The 20,288-nt window shown below is 48.6% G+C and overlaps 1 protein-coding gene across 5 annotated transcripts in view; it reads right to left on the bottom strand.

Annotated features, from left to right (window-relative positions):
- LOC142487257 (carboxymethylenebutenolidase homolog) overlaps positions 1-20,288 on the bottom strand; it is a 134,392-nt gene that overhangs the window by 15,256 nt on the left and 98,848 nt on the right. For 4 of the 5 annotated variants that reach the window (XM_075586216.1, XM_075586215.1, XM_075586213.1 and 1 more), the window contains one exon: positions 17,346-17,567. In XM_075586216.1, the coding sequence (XP_075442331.1) occupies positions 17,346-17,560 (215 nt within the window). In that variant the 5' untranslated portion in view covers positions 17,561-17,567. Of the gene's footprint in view, positions 1-17,345; positions 17,568-19,971; positions 20,058-20,288 lie in introns of all 5 variants that reach the window. The other variant, XM_075586217.1, reaches the window with a different exon arrangement.

Raw genomic sequence — 20,288 nt, forward strand, 5'->3', positions numbered from 1 at the left:
AAAACCGCTATATGAGGAGAGATATGGTCAGCTGACGATGAAGCTGCATGCACGTACCCTGCCCAACTTCAAGAGATAATTGAAGTTGGTGGCTATACCGCAGAACAGGTTTATAACTGCGATGAGACCGGACTGTGTTTCAAAATGGTACCGAATACCACTCTGGCCTGTAAGAATGACGACCAGCGTGCACAAGGCTTTAAACAAATGAAAGACAGAGTGACTACTTTTTTGTGTGAACCAATCTGGAAATCACAAACTGAAGCCACTTTGTATTGGCAAGTTTAAGTCGCCGCGGTGCTTCCACCATGTGAACATGGGTACTATGCCTTTTGCGTATGACTTTAGCAGAAATGCCTCGATGACTGCCAGTATTTTCGAAAGGTGGTTTCATCAACAGTTTGTACCAGAGGTCTGTAAAAACTTACGTCAACAAAGGCTGGATACAAAAGCTTTGTTGTTACTTGACAACTGCCCTGCACATCCCCCGGCCGATAGCCTAATAAGCCGAGATGGAAAAATAAGGGTCAGCTACTTGCCCAAGAACACGACATCCAAAATACAGCCGCTTGATCAAGGCATTATTGCAACCTTTAAGATGAACTTTCGGAAAACAATGATACATCGAATAATCACAAGTGAAGATTCTGTTACATCATTTTTAAAGAAAATGAATCTTAAAGAAGTTTTTTATATTGGTGGCGAAGCTTGGGAAGCGGTCACACAAATGTGCATTGCGAAATGTTGGCGAAACATAACAGGTACACGTCCTGTGCCGGCTGACGCCGAACTCGCCAGTGACAGTGAGGACGATGCTGATTTTGAGGGGTTTACGGAGGAAGAAGTCGCCACCGCAAATCAGTTACTTGCAAACTATGTGAACGAAGGCCTCACAGAGCAGGAAATTGCCAATGCCGAACGAGTCATGGAACCGTTCATTGATACGGAAAGTAGGGCTACAATTGACTCTTGGGTCGATGGGGACAGCAGCTGTCCTACTCATGAACATATGACGGGCTCGGAAATCATTCAAAGCCTTACAAGTGAAAATACTCATCTGGATACTACAGAAGACGATGAGGATGAGGAACCAGAACCGCCAGCAAAGATTACTGAGGCGCTGGTGGGATTACAAACAGGACTTCAATTTCTAGAGTCAGAAAACGTCGATTCTATAACAATCCTTAAATTAAAAAGAATCATTGAAATCGTGAAAAAGAAGAAAAGAGATGCACTGAAACAGACAACACTTGATAGGTTTTTTAAAGTGTAATCTCCAGCTGGTTTTATTACAGGATGTTCAGTACAGTATGTTTTTTTTGTACAGTTGTTACATGAGCACAGAGTGCATTACACGGTTTTCAGTATGTGCTGTATCTACAGTGCATACTACAGTATATGTGTTTTTTGTGTGTTCAGTACTTTATTTACAGTACAGTATTTATGAGAAATGAACAACACGACAATTGGTGTTTTAAATACAGTACTTTATTGTTCAATGCATCAATAAATGTGTTAATACTGTACGATTGTGCATTTTCTGTATTTTTTCTTTCTACTGTTGATGTTTTAAACACACACCGACACACACTTTCACACACTCACACACACTTATGCACACTCACACACACTCTCGCACACTCTCACACACTCTCACACACTCTCACACACTCACACACACTCTCACACACTTACGCACACTCACACACACTCTCACACACTTACGCACACTCACACACACTCTTGCACACTTACGCACACTCTCATACACTTACACACACGTACACACACTTACACACACTCACACATGCTTACACACACTTATGCACACTCACAGACACTTACACACACTTACACACACTTACGCACACTCACAGACACTTACACACACTTACACACACTTTCACACACTCACACACACTTACACACACTTACGCACACTCACACACACTTACACACACACTCACACACACTCTTGCACACTTACGCAAACTCTCACACACTCACACACACTCACACACACTCACAGACACTTACACACACTTACACACACTCACACACACTCTCGCACACTTATGCACACTCACACACTCTCACACACTCACACACACTTACACACACTTTCACACACTTTCACACACTTTCACACACTTTCACACACACTTACACACACTTACACACACTTACGCACACTCACAGACACTTACACACACTCTCACACACTCTCACACACTCTCACACACTCACAGACACTTACACACACTTTCACACACTCACACACACTTACACACACTTACGCACAGACACTTACACACACTCACACACACTCTCACACACACTCACACACTCACAGACACTTTCACACACTCACACACACTTACACACACTCACAGACACTTACACACACTTACACACACTCACACACACACACTCACACACACTCTCACACACACCAGCACCAACACCCGCTCCCCCCTCCCTCCTCCTGCGCAGGCAGCGGGGACAACGGTGGGGAGAAGGTGAAGCGGGGACCGGAGGGGCATCCCCCTCCCATCTCCTGTCCCGCGGGCTGTCACGCGGTGACAGGGGGAAGCCGGGACCGGAGGGGCATCCCCCCTCCCATCTCCTGTCCCGCGGCCTGTCACGCGGTGACAGGGGGAAGCCGGGACCGGAGGGGCATCCCCCCTCCCATCTCCAGTCACGCGGTGACAGGGGGAAGCCGGGACCGGAGGGGCATCCCCCATCCCATCTCCTGTCACGCGGTGACAGGGGGAAGCCGGGACCGGAGGGGCATCCCCCCTCCCATCTCCTGTCCCACGGCCTGTCACGCGGTGACAGGGGGAAGCCGGGACCGGAGGGGCATCCCCCCTCCCATCTCCTGTCACGCAGTGATGGGGAAGCCGGGACCGGAGGGGCATCCCCCCTCCCATCTCCTGTCCCGCGGCCTGTCATTCGGTGACAGGGGGAAGCGGGGACCGGAGGGGCATCCCCCCTCCCATCTCCTGTCCCGCGGCCTGTCACGCGGTGACAGGGGGAAGCGGGGACTGGAGGGACATCCCCGCTCCCATCTCCTGTCCCGCGAGGTGAATATGCGCTGATGCGGCGGCCATTTTTTTTCCCGCGACCCCGTTACTAACACGGTTTGTGCATTTTCTGTATTTTTTCTTTCTACTGTTGATGTTTTAAACACACACCGACACACACTTTCACACACTCTCACACACTCACACACACTCACACACACTCACAGACACTTACACACACTTTCACACACTTTCACACACTCACACACACTCTCACACACTTATGCACACTCACACACACTCTCACACACTTAAGCACACTCTCACACACTTACACACACTCACACACGCTTACACACACTTATGCACACTCACAGACACTTACACACACTTACGCACACTCACAGACACTTACACACACTTTCACACACTTACACACACTTACACACACTTACACACACTTACGCACACTCACAGACACTTACACACACTTACACACACTCACACACACTTACACACACTCACACACACTCTCGCACACTTACGCAAACTCTCACACACTCTCAGACACTCACACACTCACACACACTCACACACACTCACAGACACTCACACACACTCTCGCACACTTTTGCACACTCTCACACACTCTCACACACTCACACACACATACACACACTTTCACACACTCACACACACTCTCACACACTCACACACACTCACAGACACTTACACACACTTACACACACTCTCACACACTCTCACACACTCACACACACTCTCACACTCTCACAGACACTTACACACACTTACACACACTCACACACACTTACACACACTTACACACACTCACAGACACTTACACACACTTACACACACTCACACACACTCTCGCACACTTATGCACACTCACACACTCTCACACACTCACACACACTTACACACACTTTCACAGACTTTCACACACTTTCACACACTCACACACACTTACACACACTTACGCACACTCACAGACACTTACACACACTCTCACACACTCTCACACACTCTCACACACTCACAGACACTTACACACACTTTCACACACTCACACACACTTACACACACTTACACACAGACACTTACACACACTCACACACACTCTCACACACTCTCACACACTCACAGACACTTTCACACACTCACACACACTTACACACACTCACAGACACTTACACACACTTACACACACTCACACACACACACTCACACACACTCTCACACACACCAGCACCAACACCCGCTCCCCCCTCCCTCCTCCTGCGCAGGCAGCGGGGACAACGGTGGGGAGAAGGTGAAGCGGGGACCGGAGGGGCATCCCCCTCCCATCTCCTGTCCCGCGGGCTGTCACGCGGTGACAGGGGGAAACCGGGACCGGAGGGGCATCCCCCCTCCCATCTCCTGTCCCGCGGCCTGTCACGCGGTGACAGGGGGAAGCCGGGACCGGAGGGGCATCCCCCCTCCCATCTCCAGTCACGCGGTGACAGGGGGAAGCCGGGACCGGAGGGGCATCCCCCATCCCATCTCCTGTCACGCGGTGACAGGGGGAAGCCGGGACCGGAGGGGCATCCCCCCTCCCATCTCCTGTCCCACGGCCTGTCACGCGGTGACAGGGGGAAGCCGGGACCGGAGGGGCATCCCCCCTCCCATCTCCTGTCACGCAGTGATGGGGAAGCCGGGACCGGAGGGGCATCCCCCCTCCCATCTCCTGTCCCGCGGCCTGTCATTCGGTGACAGGGGGAAGCGGGGACCGGAGGGGCATCCCCCCTCCCATCTCCTGTCCCGCGGCCTGTCACGCGGTGACAGGGGGAAGCGGGGACTGGAGGGACATCCCCGCTCCCATCTCCTGTCCCGGCGAGGTGAATATGCGCTGATGCGGCGGCCATTTTTTTTCCCGCGACCCCGTTACTAACACGGTTTGTGCATTTTCTGTATTTTTTCTTTCTACTGTTGATGTTTTAAACACACACCGACACACACTTTCACACACTCTCACACACTCACACACACTCACACACACTCACAGACACTTACACACACTTTCACACACTTTCACACACTCACACACACTCTCACACACTTATGCACACTCACACACACTCTCACACACTTAAGCACACTCTCACACACTTACACACACTCACACACGCTTACACACACTTATGCACACTCACAGACACTTACACACACTTACGCACACTCACAGACACTTACACACACTTTCACACACTTACACACACTTACACACACTTACACACACTTACGCACACTCACAGACACTTACACACACTTACACACACTCACACACACTTACACACACTCACACACACTCTCGCACACTTACGCAAACTCTCACACACTCTCAGACACTCACACACTCTCACACACTCTCACACACTCACACACACTCACACACACTCACAGACACTCACACACACTCTCGCACACTTTTGCACACTCTCACACACTCTCACACACTCACACACACATACACACACTTTCACACACTCACACACACTCTCACACACTCACACACACTCACAGACACTTACACACACTTACACACACTCTCACACACTCTCACACACTCACACACACTCTCACACTCTCACAGACACTTACACACACTTACACACACTTTCACACACTCACACACACTTACACACACTTACACACACTCACAGACACTTACACACACTTACACACACTCACACACACTCTCGCACACTTATGCACACTCACACACTCTCACACACTCACACACACTTACACACACTTTCACACACTTTCACACACTTTCACACACTCACACACACTTACACACACTTACGCACACTCACAGACACTTACACACACTCTCACACACTCTCACACACTCTCACACACTCACAGACACTTACACACACTTTCACACACTCACACACACTTACACACACTTACGCACAGACACTTACACACACTCACACACACTCTCACACACTCTCACACACTCACAGACACTTTCACACACTCACACACACTTACACACACTCACAGACACTTACACACACTTACACACACTCACACACACACACTCACACACACTCTCACACACACCAGCACCAACACCCGCTCCCCCCTCCCTCCTCCTGCGCAGGCAGCGGGGACAACGGTGGGGAGAAGGTGAAGCGGGGACCGGAGGGGCATCCCCCTCCCATCTCCTGTCCCGCGGGCTGTCACGCGGTGACAGGGGGAAGCCGGGACCGGAGGGGCATCCCCCCTCCCATCTCCTGTCCCGCGGCCTGTCACGCGGTGACAGGGGGAAGCCGGGACCGGAGGGGCATCCCCCCTCCCATCTCCAGTCACGCGGTGACAGGGGGAAGCCGGGACCGGAGGGGCATCCCCCATCCCATCTCCTGTCACGCGGTGACAGGGGGAAGCCGGGACCGGAGGGGCATCCCCCCTCCCATCTCCTGTCCCACGGCCTGTCACGCGGTGACAGGGGGAAGCCGGGACCGGAGGGGCATCCCCCCTCCCATCTCCTGTCACGCAGTGATGGGGAAGCCGGGACCGGAGGGGCATCCCCCCTCCCATCTCCTGTCCCGCGGCCTGTCATTCGGTGACAGGGGGAAGCGGGGACCGGAGGGGCATCCCCCCTCCCATCTCCTGTCCCGCGGCCTGTCACGCGGTGACAGGGGGAAGCGGGGACTGGAGGGACATCCCCGCTCCCATCTCCTGTCCCGGCGAGGTGAATATGCGCTGATGCGGCGGCCATTTTTTTTCCCGCGACCCCGTTACTAACACGGTTTGTGCATTTTCTGTATTTTTTCTTTCTACTGTTGATGTTTTAAACACACACCGACACACACTTTCACACACTCTCACACACTCACACACACTCACACACACTCACAGACACTTACACACACTTTCACACACTTTCACACACTCACACACACTCTCACACACTTATGCACACTCACACACACTCTCACACACTTAAGCACACTCTCACACACTTACACACACTCACACACGCTTACACACACTTATGCACACTCACAGACACTTACACACACTTACGCACACTCACAGACACTTACACACACTTTCACACACTTACACACACTTACACACACTTTCACACACTCACACACACTTACGCACACTCACAGACACTTACACACACTTACACACACTCACACACACTTACACACACTCACACACACTCTCGCACACTTACGCAAACTCTCACACACTCTCAGACACTCACACACTCTCACACACTCTCACACACTCACACACACTCACACACACTCACAGACACTCACACACACTCTCGCACACTTTTGCACACTCTCACACACTCTCACACACTCACACACACTTACACACACTTTCACACACTCACACACACTTACACACGCTTACGCACACTCACAGACACTTACACACACTTACACACACTCTTACACACTCACACACACTCTCACACTCTCACAGACACTTACACACACTTACACACACTTTCACACACTCACACACACTTACACACACTTACACACACTCACATACACTTACACACACTTACACACACTTTCACACACTCACACACACTCACACACACACTTACACACACTTACGCACACTCACAGACACTTACACACACTCACACACACTCTCACACACTCTCACACACTCACAGACACTTACACACACTTTCACACACTCACACACACTTACACACACTTACACACACTCACAGACACTTACACACACTTACACACACTCACACACACTCACACACACTCTCACACACTCTCACACACCAGCACCAACACCCGCTCCCCCCTCCCTCCTCCTGCGCAGGCAGCGGGGACAACGGTGGGGAGAAGGTGAAGCGGGGACCGGAGGGGCATCCCCCTCCCATCTCCTGTCCCGCGGGCTGTCACGCGGTGACAGGGGGAAGCCGGGACCGGAGGGGCATCCCCCCTCCCATCTCCTGTCCCGCGGCCTGTCACGCGGTGACAGGGGGAAGCCGGGACCGGAGGGGCATCCCCCCTCCCATCTCCTGTCACGCGGTGACAGGGGGAAGCCGGGACCGGAGGGGCATCCCCCCTCCCATCTCCAGTCACGCGGTGACAGGGGGAAGCCGGGACCGGAGGGGCATCCCCCCTCCCATCTCCTGTCACGCGGTGACAGGGGGAAGCCGGGACCGGAGGGGCATCCCCCCTCCCATCTCCTGTCACGCAGTGATGGGGAAGCCGGGACCGGAGGGGCATCCCCCCTCCCATCTCCTGTCCCGCGGCCTGTCATTCGGTGACAGGGGGAAGCGGGGACCGGAGGGGCATCCCCCCTCCCATCTCCTGTCCCGCGGCCTGTCACGTGGTGACAGGGGGAAGCGGGGACTGGAGGGACATCCCCGCTCCCATCTCCTGTCCCGCGAGGTGAATATGCGCTGATGCGGCGGCCATTTTTTTTCCCGCGACCCCGTTACTAACACGGTTTGTGCATTTTCTGTATTTTTTCTTTCTACTGTTGATGTTTTAAACACACACCGACACACACTTTCACACACTCTCACACACTCTCACACACTCACACACACTCACACACACTCACAGACACTTACACACACTTTCACACACTTTCACACACTCACACACACTCTCACACACTTATGCACACTCACACACACTCTCACACACTTAAGCACACTCTCACACACTTACACACACTCACACACGCTTACACACACTTATGCACACTCACAGACACTTACACACACTTACGCACACTCACAGACACTTACACACACTTTCACACACTTACACACACTTACACACACTTTCACACACTCACACACACTTACACACACTTACGCACACTCACAGACACTTACACACACTTACACACACTCACACACACTTACACACACTCACACACACTCTCGCACACTTACGCAAACTCTCACACACTCTCAGACACTCACACACTCTCACACACTCTCACACACTCACACACACTCACACACACTCACAGACACTCACACACACTCTCGCACACTTTTGCACACTCTCACACACTCTCACACACTCACACACACTTACACACACTTTCACACACTCACACACACTTACACACGCTTACGCACACTCACAGACACTTACACACACTTACACACACTCTCACACACTCACACACACTCTCACACTCTCACAGACACTTACACACACTTACACACACTTTCACACACTCACACACACTTACACACACTTACACACACTCACATACACTTACACACACTTACACACACTTACACACACTTTCACACACTCACACACACTCACACACACACTTACACACACTTACGCACACTCACAGACACTTACACACACTCACACACACTCTCACACACTCTCACACACTCACAGACACTTACACACACTTTCACACACTCACACACACTTACACACACTTACACACACTCACAGACACTTACACACACTTACACACACTCACACACACTCACACACACTCACACACACTCACACACACTCACACACACTCTCACACACAAGCACCAACACCCGCTCCCCCCTCCCTCCTCCTGCGCAGGCAGCGGGGACAACGGTGGGGAGAAGGTGAAGCAGGGACCGGAGGGGCATCCCCCTCCCATCTCCTGTCCCGCGGGCTGTCACGCGGTGACAGGGGGAAGCCGGGACCGGAGGGGCATCCCCCCTTCCATCTCCTGTCCCGCGGCCTGTCACGCGGTGACAGGGGGAAGCCGGGACCGGAGGGGCATCCCCCCTCCCATCTCCTGTCACGTGGTGACAGGGGGAAGCCGGGACTGGAGGGGCATCCCCCCTCCCATCTCCAGTCACGCGGTGACAGGGGGAAGCCGGGACCGGAGGGGCATCCCCCCTCCCATCTCCTGTCACGCGGTGACAGGGGGAAGCCGGGACCGGAGGGGCATCCCCCCTCCCATCTCCTGTCACGCAGTGACAGGGAAGCCGGGACCGGAGGGGCATCCCCCCTCCCATCTCCTGTCCCGCGGCCTGTCACGCAGTGACAGGGGGAAGCGGGGACCGGAGGGACATCCCCGCTCCCATCTCCTGTCCCGCGAGGTGAATATGCGCTGATGCGGCGGCCATTTTTTTTCCGCGACCCCGTTACTAACGCGGTGGTCTCGGGTTGGACCCAGAGGACCGCGTTATAATGGGGTTTACCTGTATATACACACACATATATGCATTATATAGTGCAATTCTGTAAAACAGATTAAACAAATAATTTCCTCTGCATGAAATAAAGAAAGCTTTGTCTGATCCTACCCTCTACAGCTACAGATTTTAAAATGTATTAATTGGTATGTGTGAGCTGGATTCTACTATCAATAGCTACAGATTTTAAAATGTATTAATTGGTATGTCTCCTTCAATCAATTTGCAAGATCCTAAAATTTAATTAACAATTTGGTGTGTCTGAGTTGATTAGGCAGACTCCTCCCTTAATTGTTAGTCAATGTGACTGTGTTTTAGAATACTTAAGGCAGGATACCTTGGCTGTGAGCCATATGGCTGTGTAACATCAAAATGTAACATTTAAGTGTGTGGAGTTAATCTTGGCGTTGACATTGGAGGTGAAGATTGGAGGAAGATCTGGACTCTGAACAACAACTTTACAACTGTGAGAACTTTACTTTCTAAAAGCTGTGATTATTTGTACTATTCCTATCCTCCAATAACTGGGAAGTCTCTCCTCCCGTATCTCACTATGCCCTCCTTATTGCATTTTCCGTTTACTGTTTCCTCATTCCTTGGTGAATGTCCCTGTTCTCTCCAACTTCCCCACTCCCCACTGCACCATTATTTATACACCTCTCTCCCAACATCCCTCAATAAAAAACACCCCCACAAATCCTCTATTCACACCCTCTATCTACTCCTTCCTGCTGCTGAGGATCTCCCCTAAGCCTGAAGCCAGACATACACACCTGATCTCGCCCACAGCTCCCTGCCATCTCTTCCCCTGTGTGACAGAGTGAAGTCAACTCCTATCAGTTACGCCTGGTAGACATATGTCTGAGTGCTTCATCCAGCACTCATAAGGGTTAACTCAGGTGGAGGTTAGGAAATCAGAACTCTTTAGCTGACACCTGAGAGCCAGCAAGGTAGATAAGGATCATGTGACTGGCAGTAGCTGCCAGAGAGAGAGAGAGAGAGAGAAGCACACTGCTGCGTGAGCCCTTAGCCAGAGGGATTTCACCAAAGACTACTTCAACTAAAGTAAGGATTATTCATTTGTTTACTGACTGCTTAAAGTACCCTTATGGTTTGGTTCTGGTTTAGCCAGCCAGCCTGCTAGATAGGTCTGCTTTGTTATTAGTCAGTTTTTCTCCCAAAGTGGAGCAGGATTTATTTTGTTAAAGGGACAGTGTACCCGCATGTTATGTTACTATGGAGAAATAAAGCCACTGAACGTTTTTATTTATCCTGAAACTATACGTGTGGACTGTTCCCTGACCTCGGCTACAGGCCGTCCTGCCACAGGTGGTGTCAGAAGTGGGATGTCGGACGACCCCTGTATCTGAAGGGCCACACCAAAAAAAAAATGGAAAAGATGGAGAAATTTTTTTCTCAGTTCCTTGAGCAACAGCTCCAGCTAGCAGAGAAACAAGCTGAGCGACAAGCCCAGCAAGCTGAGCGACAAGCCCAGCAAGATGAGCAACAGGCCCGGCAAGAGGAAAAGCTACTCCAACTGCTGGTCGAAGCCCAACCCCAGGCAGACCAGGGATTCCAAATAACCCACCGGTGATGCTGCCTAAAATGAAGCCAAACGAAGACCCAGAGGCATTTCTCCTCACTTTTGAAAGGGTAGCCACAGCCCATGGCTGGACAGTTGATCGCTGGGTAACGACTCTGGCTCCACTCCTCATAGGGGAAGCTCAGGCAGCCTACTAGGCTCTTCCAGCGGACGAGGCCATGGACTATCAGAAAATAAAGGCTGCTATTCTGGATCGCCTAGGCCTCACGCCAGAGACCTACCGACAGCGGTTCCGGACAGTCAAATATACAAACCGAGACAGACCCCGGGTCATAGCCCACTGCTTAGTATACTTATGTACCAGGTGGATGCAACCGGGAAAACATGACAAGGCAGAGATCCTTGAACAGTTTGTGCTCGAGCAGTTCATACAGATACTGCCCCCCTCCTCCCGCTCCTGGGTAAAAAGACACGCTGCATTTTCCCTGGATTCAGCGGTCTGCTTGGTGGAAAACTTCCTGGGCGACGACACCCAACAGGATAGCTGGGAATGGCCGGTGCAAACACCAGTTGCTTCCGGTGATACTAGAGGCAGGAGAGCAGACAATCGAGAGGTCTACAACCCGCCAGCTTGTGAGATCCAGTCAACCCGATCGGAAGACCCTTTCCCATCTCGGAGGGTTCCTGGTACAAACTCCCGCAGAGACGCCCATCCTGGGTCCGAGGCCACTGGATCACTCAAGAGAGGCCACCACCCACAGTATTCCCCGAGAACCTGGACTCCTGTCACCCACCCGGTGGAGAGGATAACCCCACCAACCAGAAGGGAGGACCCCATCCAACAGCGGAGAGGTCCAAACACCGAGCCCCGTCGAGAGCTTCCGCGGACGACCGAGTTTGCGGACTCAGGAGATGAGGAGATGGACTGTTCATATGGCAGAACCACTGCCACAGCTTGTCTCCGAGGGGACCACAATTCGTGGTTAGTCCCAGCATCTCTGGAGGGGACAAAAGTAAACGCCATGCTGGACTCGGGCTCTGGAAAAACCCTGATACTAGAGGGCCTAATTCCAAGCAATAGACTATCTTATGACTCTCCATGGAATATTGAATGTATCCTTGGGGATACAAAGAGATACCCGACGGCGAACGTTACACTGCGTATCCAGGATCAAGAGGCTAGCCTACTAGTGGGAGTTGCTCCCTGGCTACCTGCTCCTGTTCTACTTGGCCGAGACTGGCCCTACCTCGAAACATTGTTGGCCCCTCCTCCTACAGAGCCTACTTCTCTGATACCGGAGAAGCCCGGAGACTTGTTCCCTTTTTCCCCAGAGATTTTCCCCCGTAGACACCATGTCCCAAAGACACGTAAACAGAGACGTGCGGAAAAAGAGGACTGGTTAAGAAAGGCTGGGACTTTTGGTAACATTAGTCAGCCCAAAGGACTGCAGGTCATGGCCAGGGATGACCAGGGTGGGGAACAGATAGATACAGGAGTGTTGCCAGACCTGGATCTTCCTGACTTCCGTCAGAGGCAGAGGGAGGACCCAGCTCTGGCTAGACAATATGAGAAGGTGGTACAGGTCAACAACAAGATAATAGATGAACAAGGTGTAAAAGTGTTTCCACATTTTGAACTGTTGAATGACATACTATATCGTGTGAATAAGGTTACACAAACAGGGGAGGTCATTCGACAGATGCTAGTCCCTAAAGGGTTGATTAAAACAGTGTTTACCCTAGCCCATACTCTCCCATGGGGTGGTCATTTGGGCAGAGATAAGACCACAGACCGCATCTCGTCCCGGTTTTACTGGCCAGGCATACATGGTGACATCATGAAACTATGTGAGACATGTCCTGAATGCCAGTTAACTAGCCAAAAAGGACAGAAGCCGGCTCCTTTGGTTCCTCTGCCCTTGGTAGCCGTCCCATTCGAGAAAATTGGGGTAGATCTGGTCGGACCTTTAGAACCCTCTGCGAAGGGACATAAATTTATACTCGTTGTTGTTGATTATGCCACCAGGTATCCTGAGGCCTTCCCTCTGAGATCAGCCACTGCTAAACAGGTTGCTCACAGGCTGTTAGAACTGTTTTCTAGGGTAGGACTTCCCCAAGTAATGTTAACTGACCAGGGAACAAATTTCATGGCAAAGTTAATGCAGGATGTCCTGAAGTTATTGGAGGTAAAATCCGTTCGGACCTCGGTCTACCATCCTCAGACTGATGGATTGGTAGAGAGGTTTAACCGTACTTTAAAAACTATGCTTAGGAAGTTTGTGGACACTGAAAAGTGAGCTTGGGATGAACTTCTCCCTTTCCTGTTGTTTGCGGTATGAGAAGTTCCCCAATCATCCACAGGCTTCTCCCCGTTTGAGCTCCTATATGGACGCCAACCTCGGGGTATTCTCGACCTACTGAAGGAATCCTGGGAGGAGGAGCCCCCCCCCTCCAAGAATGCCCTTCAGTATGTCATAGACCTTAGAAACTGCCTAGACATGATAGGTCAGTTTGTGAAGGAAAACCTCAAATCTGCTCAAGAACGTCAAGAGAGGCAGTACAACCAAAATGCTCGCTTGAGGGTCTTCCAACCTGGGGACCAAGTGATGCTACTACTACCGACATCAGAGAGTAAACTCCTTGCGAAGTGGCACGTTCCTTTCCAAGTTCTCCGCCGCACCGGGGAGGTGAACTATGAGATCTCTCAACCAGGGTCCAGGAAGGGTAAACAAATCTACCACGTGAACCTCCTGAAACCCTGGAAAACGATGAGATCGCTGTTCATTCACCCTCGGGAAGGAGAGACGGATTTGGGTCCAAAGCTTCCAAAGGGTAGTACGTACACTGATCATCAGGTTCCCATGGGAGAGCAGTTAACAACGGAACAAAGGTCAGACCTACTTGATGTATGTGACCAGTTCCCAGATGTTTTTTCTGAGTTGCCAGGGCAGACTGATTTAGTGTCCCATAGGATTGAGACAGAACCTGGCGTAAAAGTATGGTCCCGTCCCTATAGATTGCCAGAGGGCCGAAAAGTCCTGGTAGAGAGGGAGATAATAGACATGTTGGAATTGGGCGTGATCGAGGAGTCCTATAGCGAATGGTGAAGCCCTATCGTGTTGGTCCCTAAACCAGATGGGAAGGTGAGGTTTTGCGTGGATCTGCGAAAGGTAAATGCTGTATCCAGATTTGATGCATATCCAATGCCTAGGTGGATGAATTGCTTGATTCGCTTGGTAAAGCAGAGTATATCTCCACCCTAGATCTCACGAAAGGATATTGGCAGATACCTCTAGCGGAAGAATCCAAATGCAAAACTGCCTTCGCCACCCCTCTCGGTTTATACCAATTCGTCACTATGCCATTTGGGTTACATGGGGCTCCAGCCACGTTCCAAAGGTTAATGGACAAGGTACTACGACCCCATAGGGCATATGCCGCGGCCTACTTGGATGACATTGTCATCTATAGCAGACACTGGCAGTCTCATATAAAAAGGTTAAGGGCAGTCCTAACGTCCTTAAGAGAAGCAGGGCTCACTGCAAATCCAAAAAAATGTGCCCTGGGTAAATCCACTACAAAGTACTTGGGCTATGCCGTTGGGGGAGGGATAGTAAGGCCACTAGCTAGCAAGGTGGCCGCCATAAAGGTAGTCCCCAGCCCACAGACAAAGACACAGGTCCGCTCCCTTTTGGGGTTAGCAGGGTATTACCGGCGGTTTATCCCCAATTTTTCAGAAATATCTGCACCCCTTACAGATCTGACAAAAAAAGAGTGCCCCGACCCAAGTTAAATGGTCTTGGGAGTGCCAAGATGCCTTTGACATGCTAAAAAAGTGCCTGTCAGAGGGCCCCGCTCTTCGGAGCCCAGATTTTAAAGAGCCCTTCATCATCCAGATGGATGTCTCAGAGGTAGGACTGGGAGCAGTGCTGTCTCAGCAATTTGATGGTGTTGAACACCCCATACTGTTCATCAGCCGGAAGCTGTTCCCAAGGGAAGTGAGGTCTTCCGTTATTTAGAAGGAGTGCCTCACTGTAAAATGGGCAATTGAGGCCTTGAGACATTATGTCGCAGGAGTACACTTCACCCTGGTCACTGACCATGCGCCCTTGAAGTGGTTAAACACCATGAAGGACACATATCCAAGGTTGACCAGGTGGTATATTGCCCTCCAACCCTTCTCTTTTGATATTCAGCATAGACCTGGAAAGGACCATGGAAATGCTGATTTTTTGTCAAGGGAAGGAGTGGAGGGTCGGGCTTCAGACGTGTGGGACACTAGCCACACACAAACAGGGGAGGTATGTGACAGAGTGAAGTCAACTCCTATCAGTTACGCCTGGGAGACATATGTCTGAGTGCTTCATCCAGCACTCATAAGGGTTAACTCAGGTGGAGGTTAGGAAATCAGAACTCTTTAGCTGACACCTGAGAGCCAGCAAGGTAGATAAGGATCATGTGACTGGCAGTAGCTGCCAGAGAGAGAGAGAGAAGCACACTGCTGCGTGAGCCCTTAGCCAGAGGGATTTCACCAAAGACTACTTCAACTAAAGTAAGGATTATTCATTTGTTTACTGACTGCTTAAGACAGACACTTATGGTGTGGTTCTGGTTTAGCCAGCCAGCCTGCTAGATAGGTCTGCTGTGTTATTAGTCAGTTTTTCTCCCAAAGTGGAGCAGGATTTATTTTGTTAAAGGGACAGTGTACCCGCATGTTATGTTACTGTGGAGAAATAAAGCCACTGAACGTTTTTATTTATCCTGAAACTATACGTGTGGACTGTTCCCTGACCTCGGCTACAGGCCGTCCTGCCACACCCTGTAAATGGTGTTAACCTTTTCATTTAACACTGACCAACCTTAAAACTTGCCCCACAAATCAAGCATCCCAATAGCCTGCACTCATGGCTATTGTCCCACAGTCACTCCTACCACCCATTGTGGCCAAGCACACCCATCTACAGCACTTATTCCCTCACCTGCTGTCTCTTATATTATAAATTTACCCTCAAACCTCTTAGATTGTAAGCTCTTCGGGACAGGGATTTCCTTTCCCATTGTCTGAATTTTGCTGCACTTATTGTATTATTATAATTCCCTGTACTGTATTCTTTGTGAAGCGCTGAGTACACTTTTGGCGCCATATAAATAAAGACATACAATACAATATAATACCCTCAGCACCTTCAGCCATACCATTTGTTTACAAATACACCAAAGGGAGAATATTGTAGAAGTAATGGCACTCTCTTTGATGTAATTAAATCTGATTGGAGACTCAGTGAGATCTCTTCATATTCTTGAGCCAATCACTTTGTCTCCCCAAAACTTTGTTCCGTTTGGAGCGAGGGGATTCACTGATTCTGTAAAATTCCATGGACAAAGTTTTACACTCTATACACAATATATAAAATGATGGTGTCTAAGTATATTAATGAATTAATCATTGGATTAAGAAAAATGTTTAGTTTGACATTGAACATTTTTGGGGGAATCCTTAGGCCAGAGATGCAATAATGATGAATATAGATATCTTACGTGTATCCATGAGCTGCAAGCAGATCGGCAAAGAATCTAGTGTTAGGGAGCTCCCATCCATAGATATCCTGCACCACAATCACGGCTTTATCTGTGTTGGACTGAGGTTTGGAAACATATGCCTTTATGTGCTCAATTTGTACCTCCTGTCCAAGCCCTTTGTAATCAAACTGATCTCCAAGCTCACAAGGGCAGGGTCGGGCTTCATTCGCCATTGGAAAGCTGATAGGAAACAAAAAGAAAGGCAATGCCTTAATTACTGCAAGCGTATAGGGATCCATGTTAGAATGGATTAGAAGCAAAAGGTGACACTCTGTGCTCATTTGCATGTAATTTCCTAGAATCCCTGGCTGCAGTGGAACCATTGCATGCTAGGAGATAATGATGAAAAGCAGGGTTGCAGACTTGTCTGAGACATGCAAATGTGCTCTCAAGTGATATTTTAATTTGGTGTACACTGTACGGTGAGGGGGGGAGGGGGGGAGGTTGTCACCTTTTTACCCATCATAACTTTTTTAATGCAAGTTATAAGAAATGCTCCAATATTTATTCTACTGCGGAGTAATTCTGATGCAATATGATATTTCTGGAGCCGCTATAAATTGTCACCAATGGGATTTTCTTTCCTTTTTTTGTGTGCTTAAGAAGCACTGAGCATTGCAAGGCTGGAATCAGTGCAGTAATATTTCCTGACATGTGAGCCCATAACAAGCGAGGTATTACATACAGTATTGTGTTTAATGGAGCTGAAAAAATGGTTCAAATTATAAGCAAACATTAAAATTATTATAATTTAAATCAGGGTTTTATGGATTCGATTGTGCAAAAATTATATATAGTGATATGATGTGTATAATTTCTCCCATTTATAGGGCTATTTTCACATACACCATATTCTGTGTATGTTATAACATCAATTATAATTATTTTTAAAAAAGAGTTAAAAAAAACAAGCAATTAAAAAAATTATAAAAGTTCATAACCTATAAATACCTAAATAATAAAATGTCTCCAAAACGTAACAGTCAAAGAGCCAGTAAGGATGTTGGAAAAATCTATATTCATATTTCCTAATATGACAGTCCAATTTAATTACCCTAATGTATGTGGAAACAAATCCACAAAACATGGCTGAGAAATTATGTGTATATGTATTTACAGTAGATGACATTGCTGAAATCCATAAAAAGTGTTAAAAAAAATGCAATGTTCATAAAATTAATATTACTCACGTAGGTCAGCAGCATTAAAAAAAACTTTGTAAAATAAATGCATAATCAAGAAATAATCCATGCAATTGATCATTCTAACAGTTCATGCACTTCTTTCAGTAACAATATCTTTACTGATGCTGTCCCATAAGATGTCATTAGAATTTTTGCTTTCATAAATATTGTCATAATAATATCATAAGATATTAAGGGGCTTAGCAGAGAGGTACTTTACAGAAAGGTGCAACGGCAATAAATTCGCCACAGAATTGCCTTTTAATTTCGTCCTATGCAGGGTACTCCGTTAGCCGTGTGTAAAGTAAATTGTAAATTTGGCGTGTTTCACTTGGCGTGAAACTCGCCATGCAGAGCCGCGCGGTCGTTGCCCAGCATAAAGCCAAGTTTTGCTGGCGGCCACAATTGTACACAAACGCGCCATGTAATAGCCCCGATTGGCGCATACATGCGCATCGGAGCTACTGGAATACAGCGTGTTTTGTAAATGGCTAATTCAAGCTTCTCGCCACCCGTCTGGCTAATATTTATGGAAATAAAATAATTCCGGCGGATTTGACTTTTCTCGCCAAGTTCTCGCCACGCACAATTTTGCAGCGGACATTTTTGCCAAAAACCTGGCGAGATTGTCCTTATCGCACGTCTCTGCATAAGCCCCTAAGTATTTTAAGCAATCTGGTGTTTAGGGGTTAATGTGGTTACTTTATCTTAAAAATACGAGAAATTGTTTTTATGACAGGTCAAGACCCTTCCTTTGTCTGTGCTGATCTGTGCTGATCTACAAAGAGGGCTCAATTGGTAAGGTATCACTGACGGCCCACTAAAAGTGGAGTATGTGCTGTATGGGACTGGTAGAATCTAGAGATAAGGGCATTTGTTTTGCTCGAGATGGGATTAAATTATGGCTCTCCTGACATTAAAAAAAAACAAGCTACTTTCAAAGGCATTCTCTGGAGGGTTTTGCAAGGTTCAGGGGGTGTGGCTAAGAAGATATTCCACAAAAGTGGGAATTTATACAAAAAATAGGATATTATGTGATGACCTCTATTCTAAAGAATAATGTTTAGATATTTGTAATCGTTGCAAGGAGACGAATGCAATAAGGCCAAACACTTGCGGTGTAGGAGGTGGCCAGGGACAGATATCCATTTCTCAAATGTAGGTGTCAACATTAGTCTCATTGCATTTGTCAAACTTGCCTGAATCTATTGATATGACTCACATCTGTCTAAGTATGGAGAAATTAAGTTATGAGTGTGTTGCTATATTCAGCCAGACTTTTAAACGTCGCAAGAAAAGTATTTTTTTCTACTAAATCATAAAAATTTCAGGAGAGCCGATTTACGACACGGTGGGTCTTATGCTGTTACAATGGGGATGAAATGGTACAAAAGTCTCACCCAGGTAATATGAAAATCAGAGGTGTGTTTTTGGGATCAGACACGTGAATTTTCTCTTCTATTCCAGTGACGTCTCTGTGAAAAACCTATGACATATGGTAACGTACTGCATAGGTATTTTTGTTTGTTTTATAATTTTATTTTAAATCCCTAATCATAAAATAAGCTCCAGTCAGGGTCCCTATCTCCACAGACATGGATTAAGTAACACTAACTCACTTAATTCACTCCCTATGAAAATATGTTTAACATGTATTGATTAGATACAGTACAACAGACACGCTTAACTGCCTTATAATATATGTTTCTAAACAATT

This window comes from Ascaphus truei, chromosome 2 (genome assembly GCF_040206685.1).
Source record: "Ascaphus truei isolate aAscTru1 chromosome 2, aAscTru1.hap1, whole genome shotgun sequence".
In the NCBI taxonomy this organism is placed as follows: domain Eukaryota; kingdom Metazoa; phylum Chordata; class Amphibia; order Anura; family Ascaphidae; genus Ascaphus; species Ascaphus truei.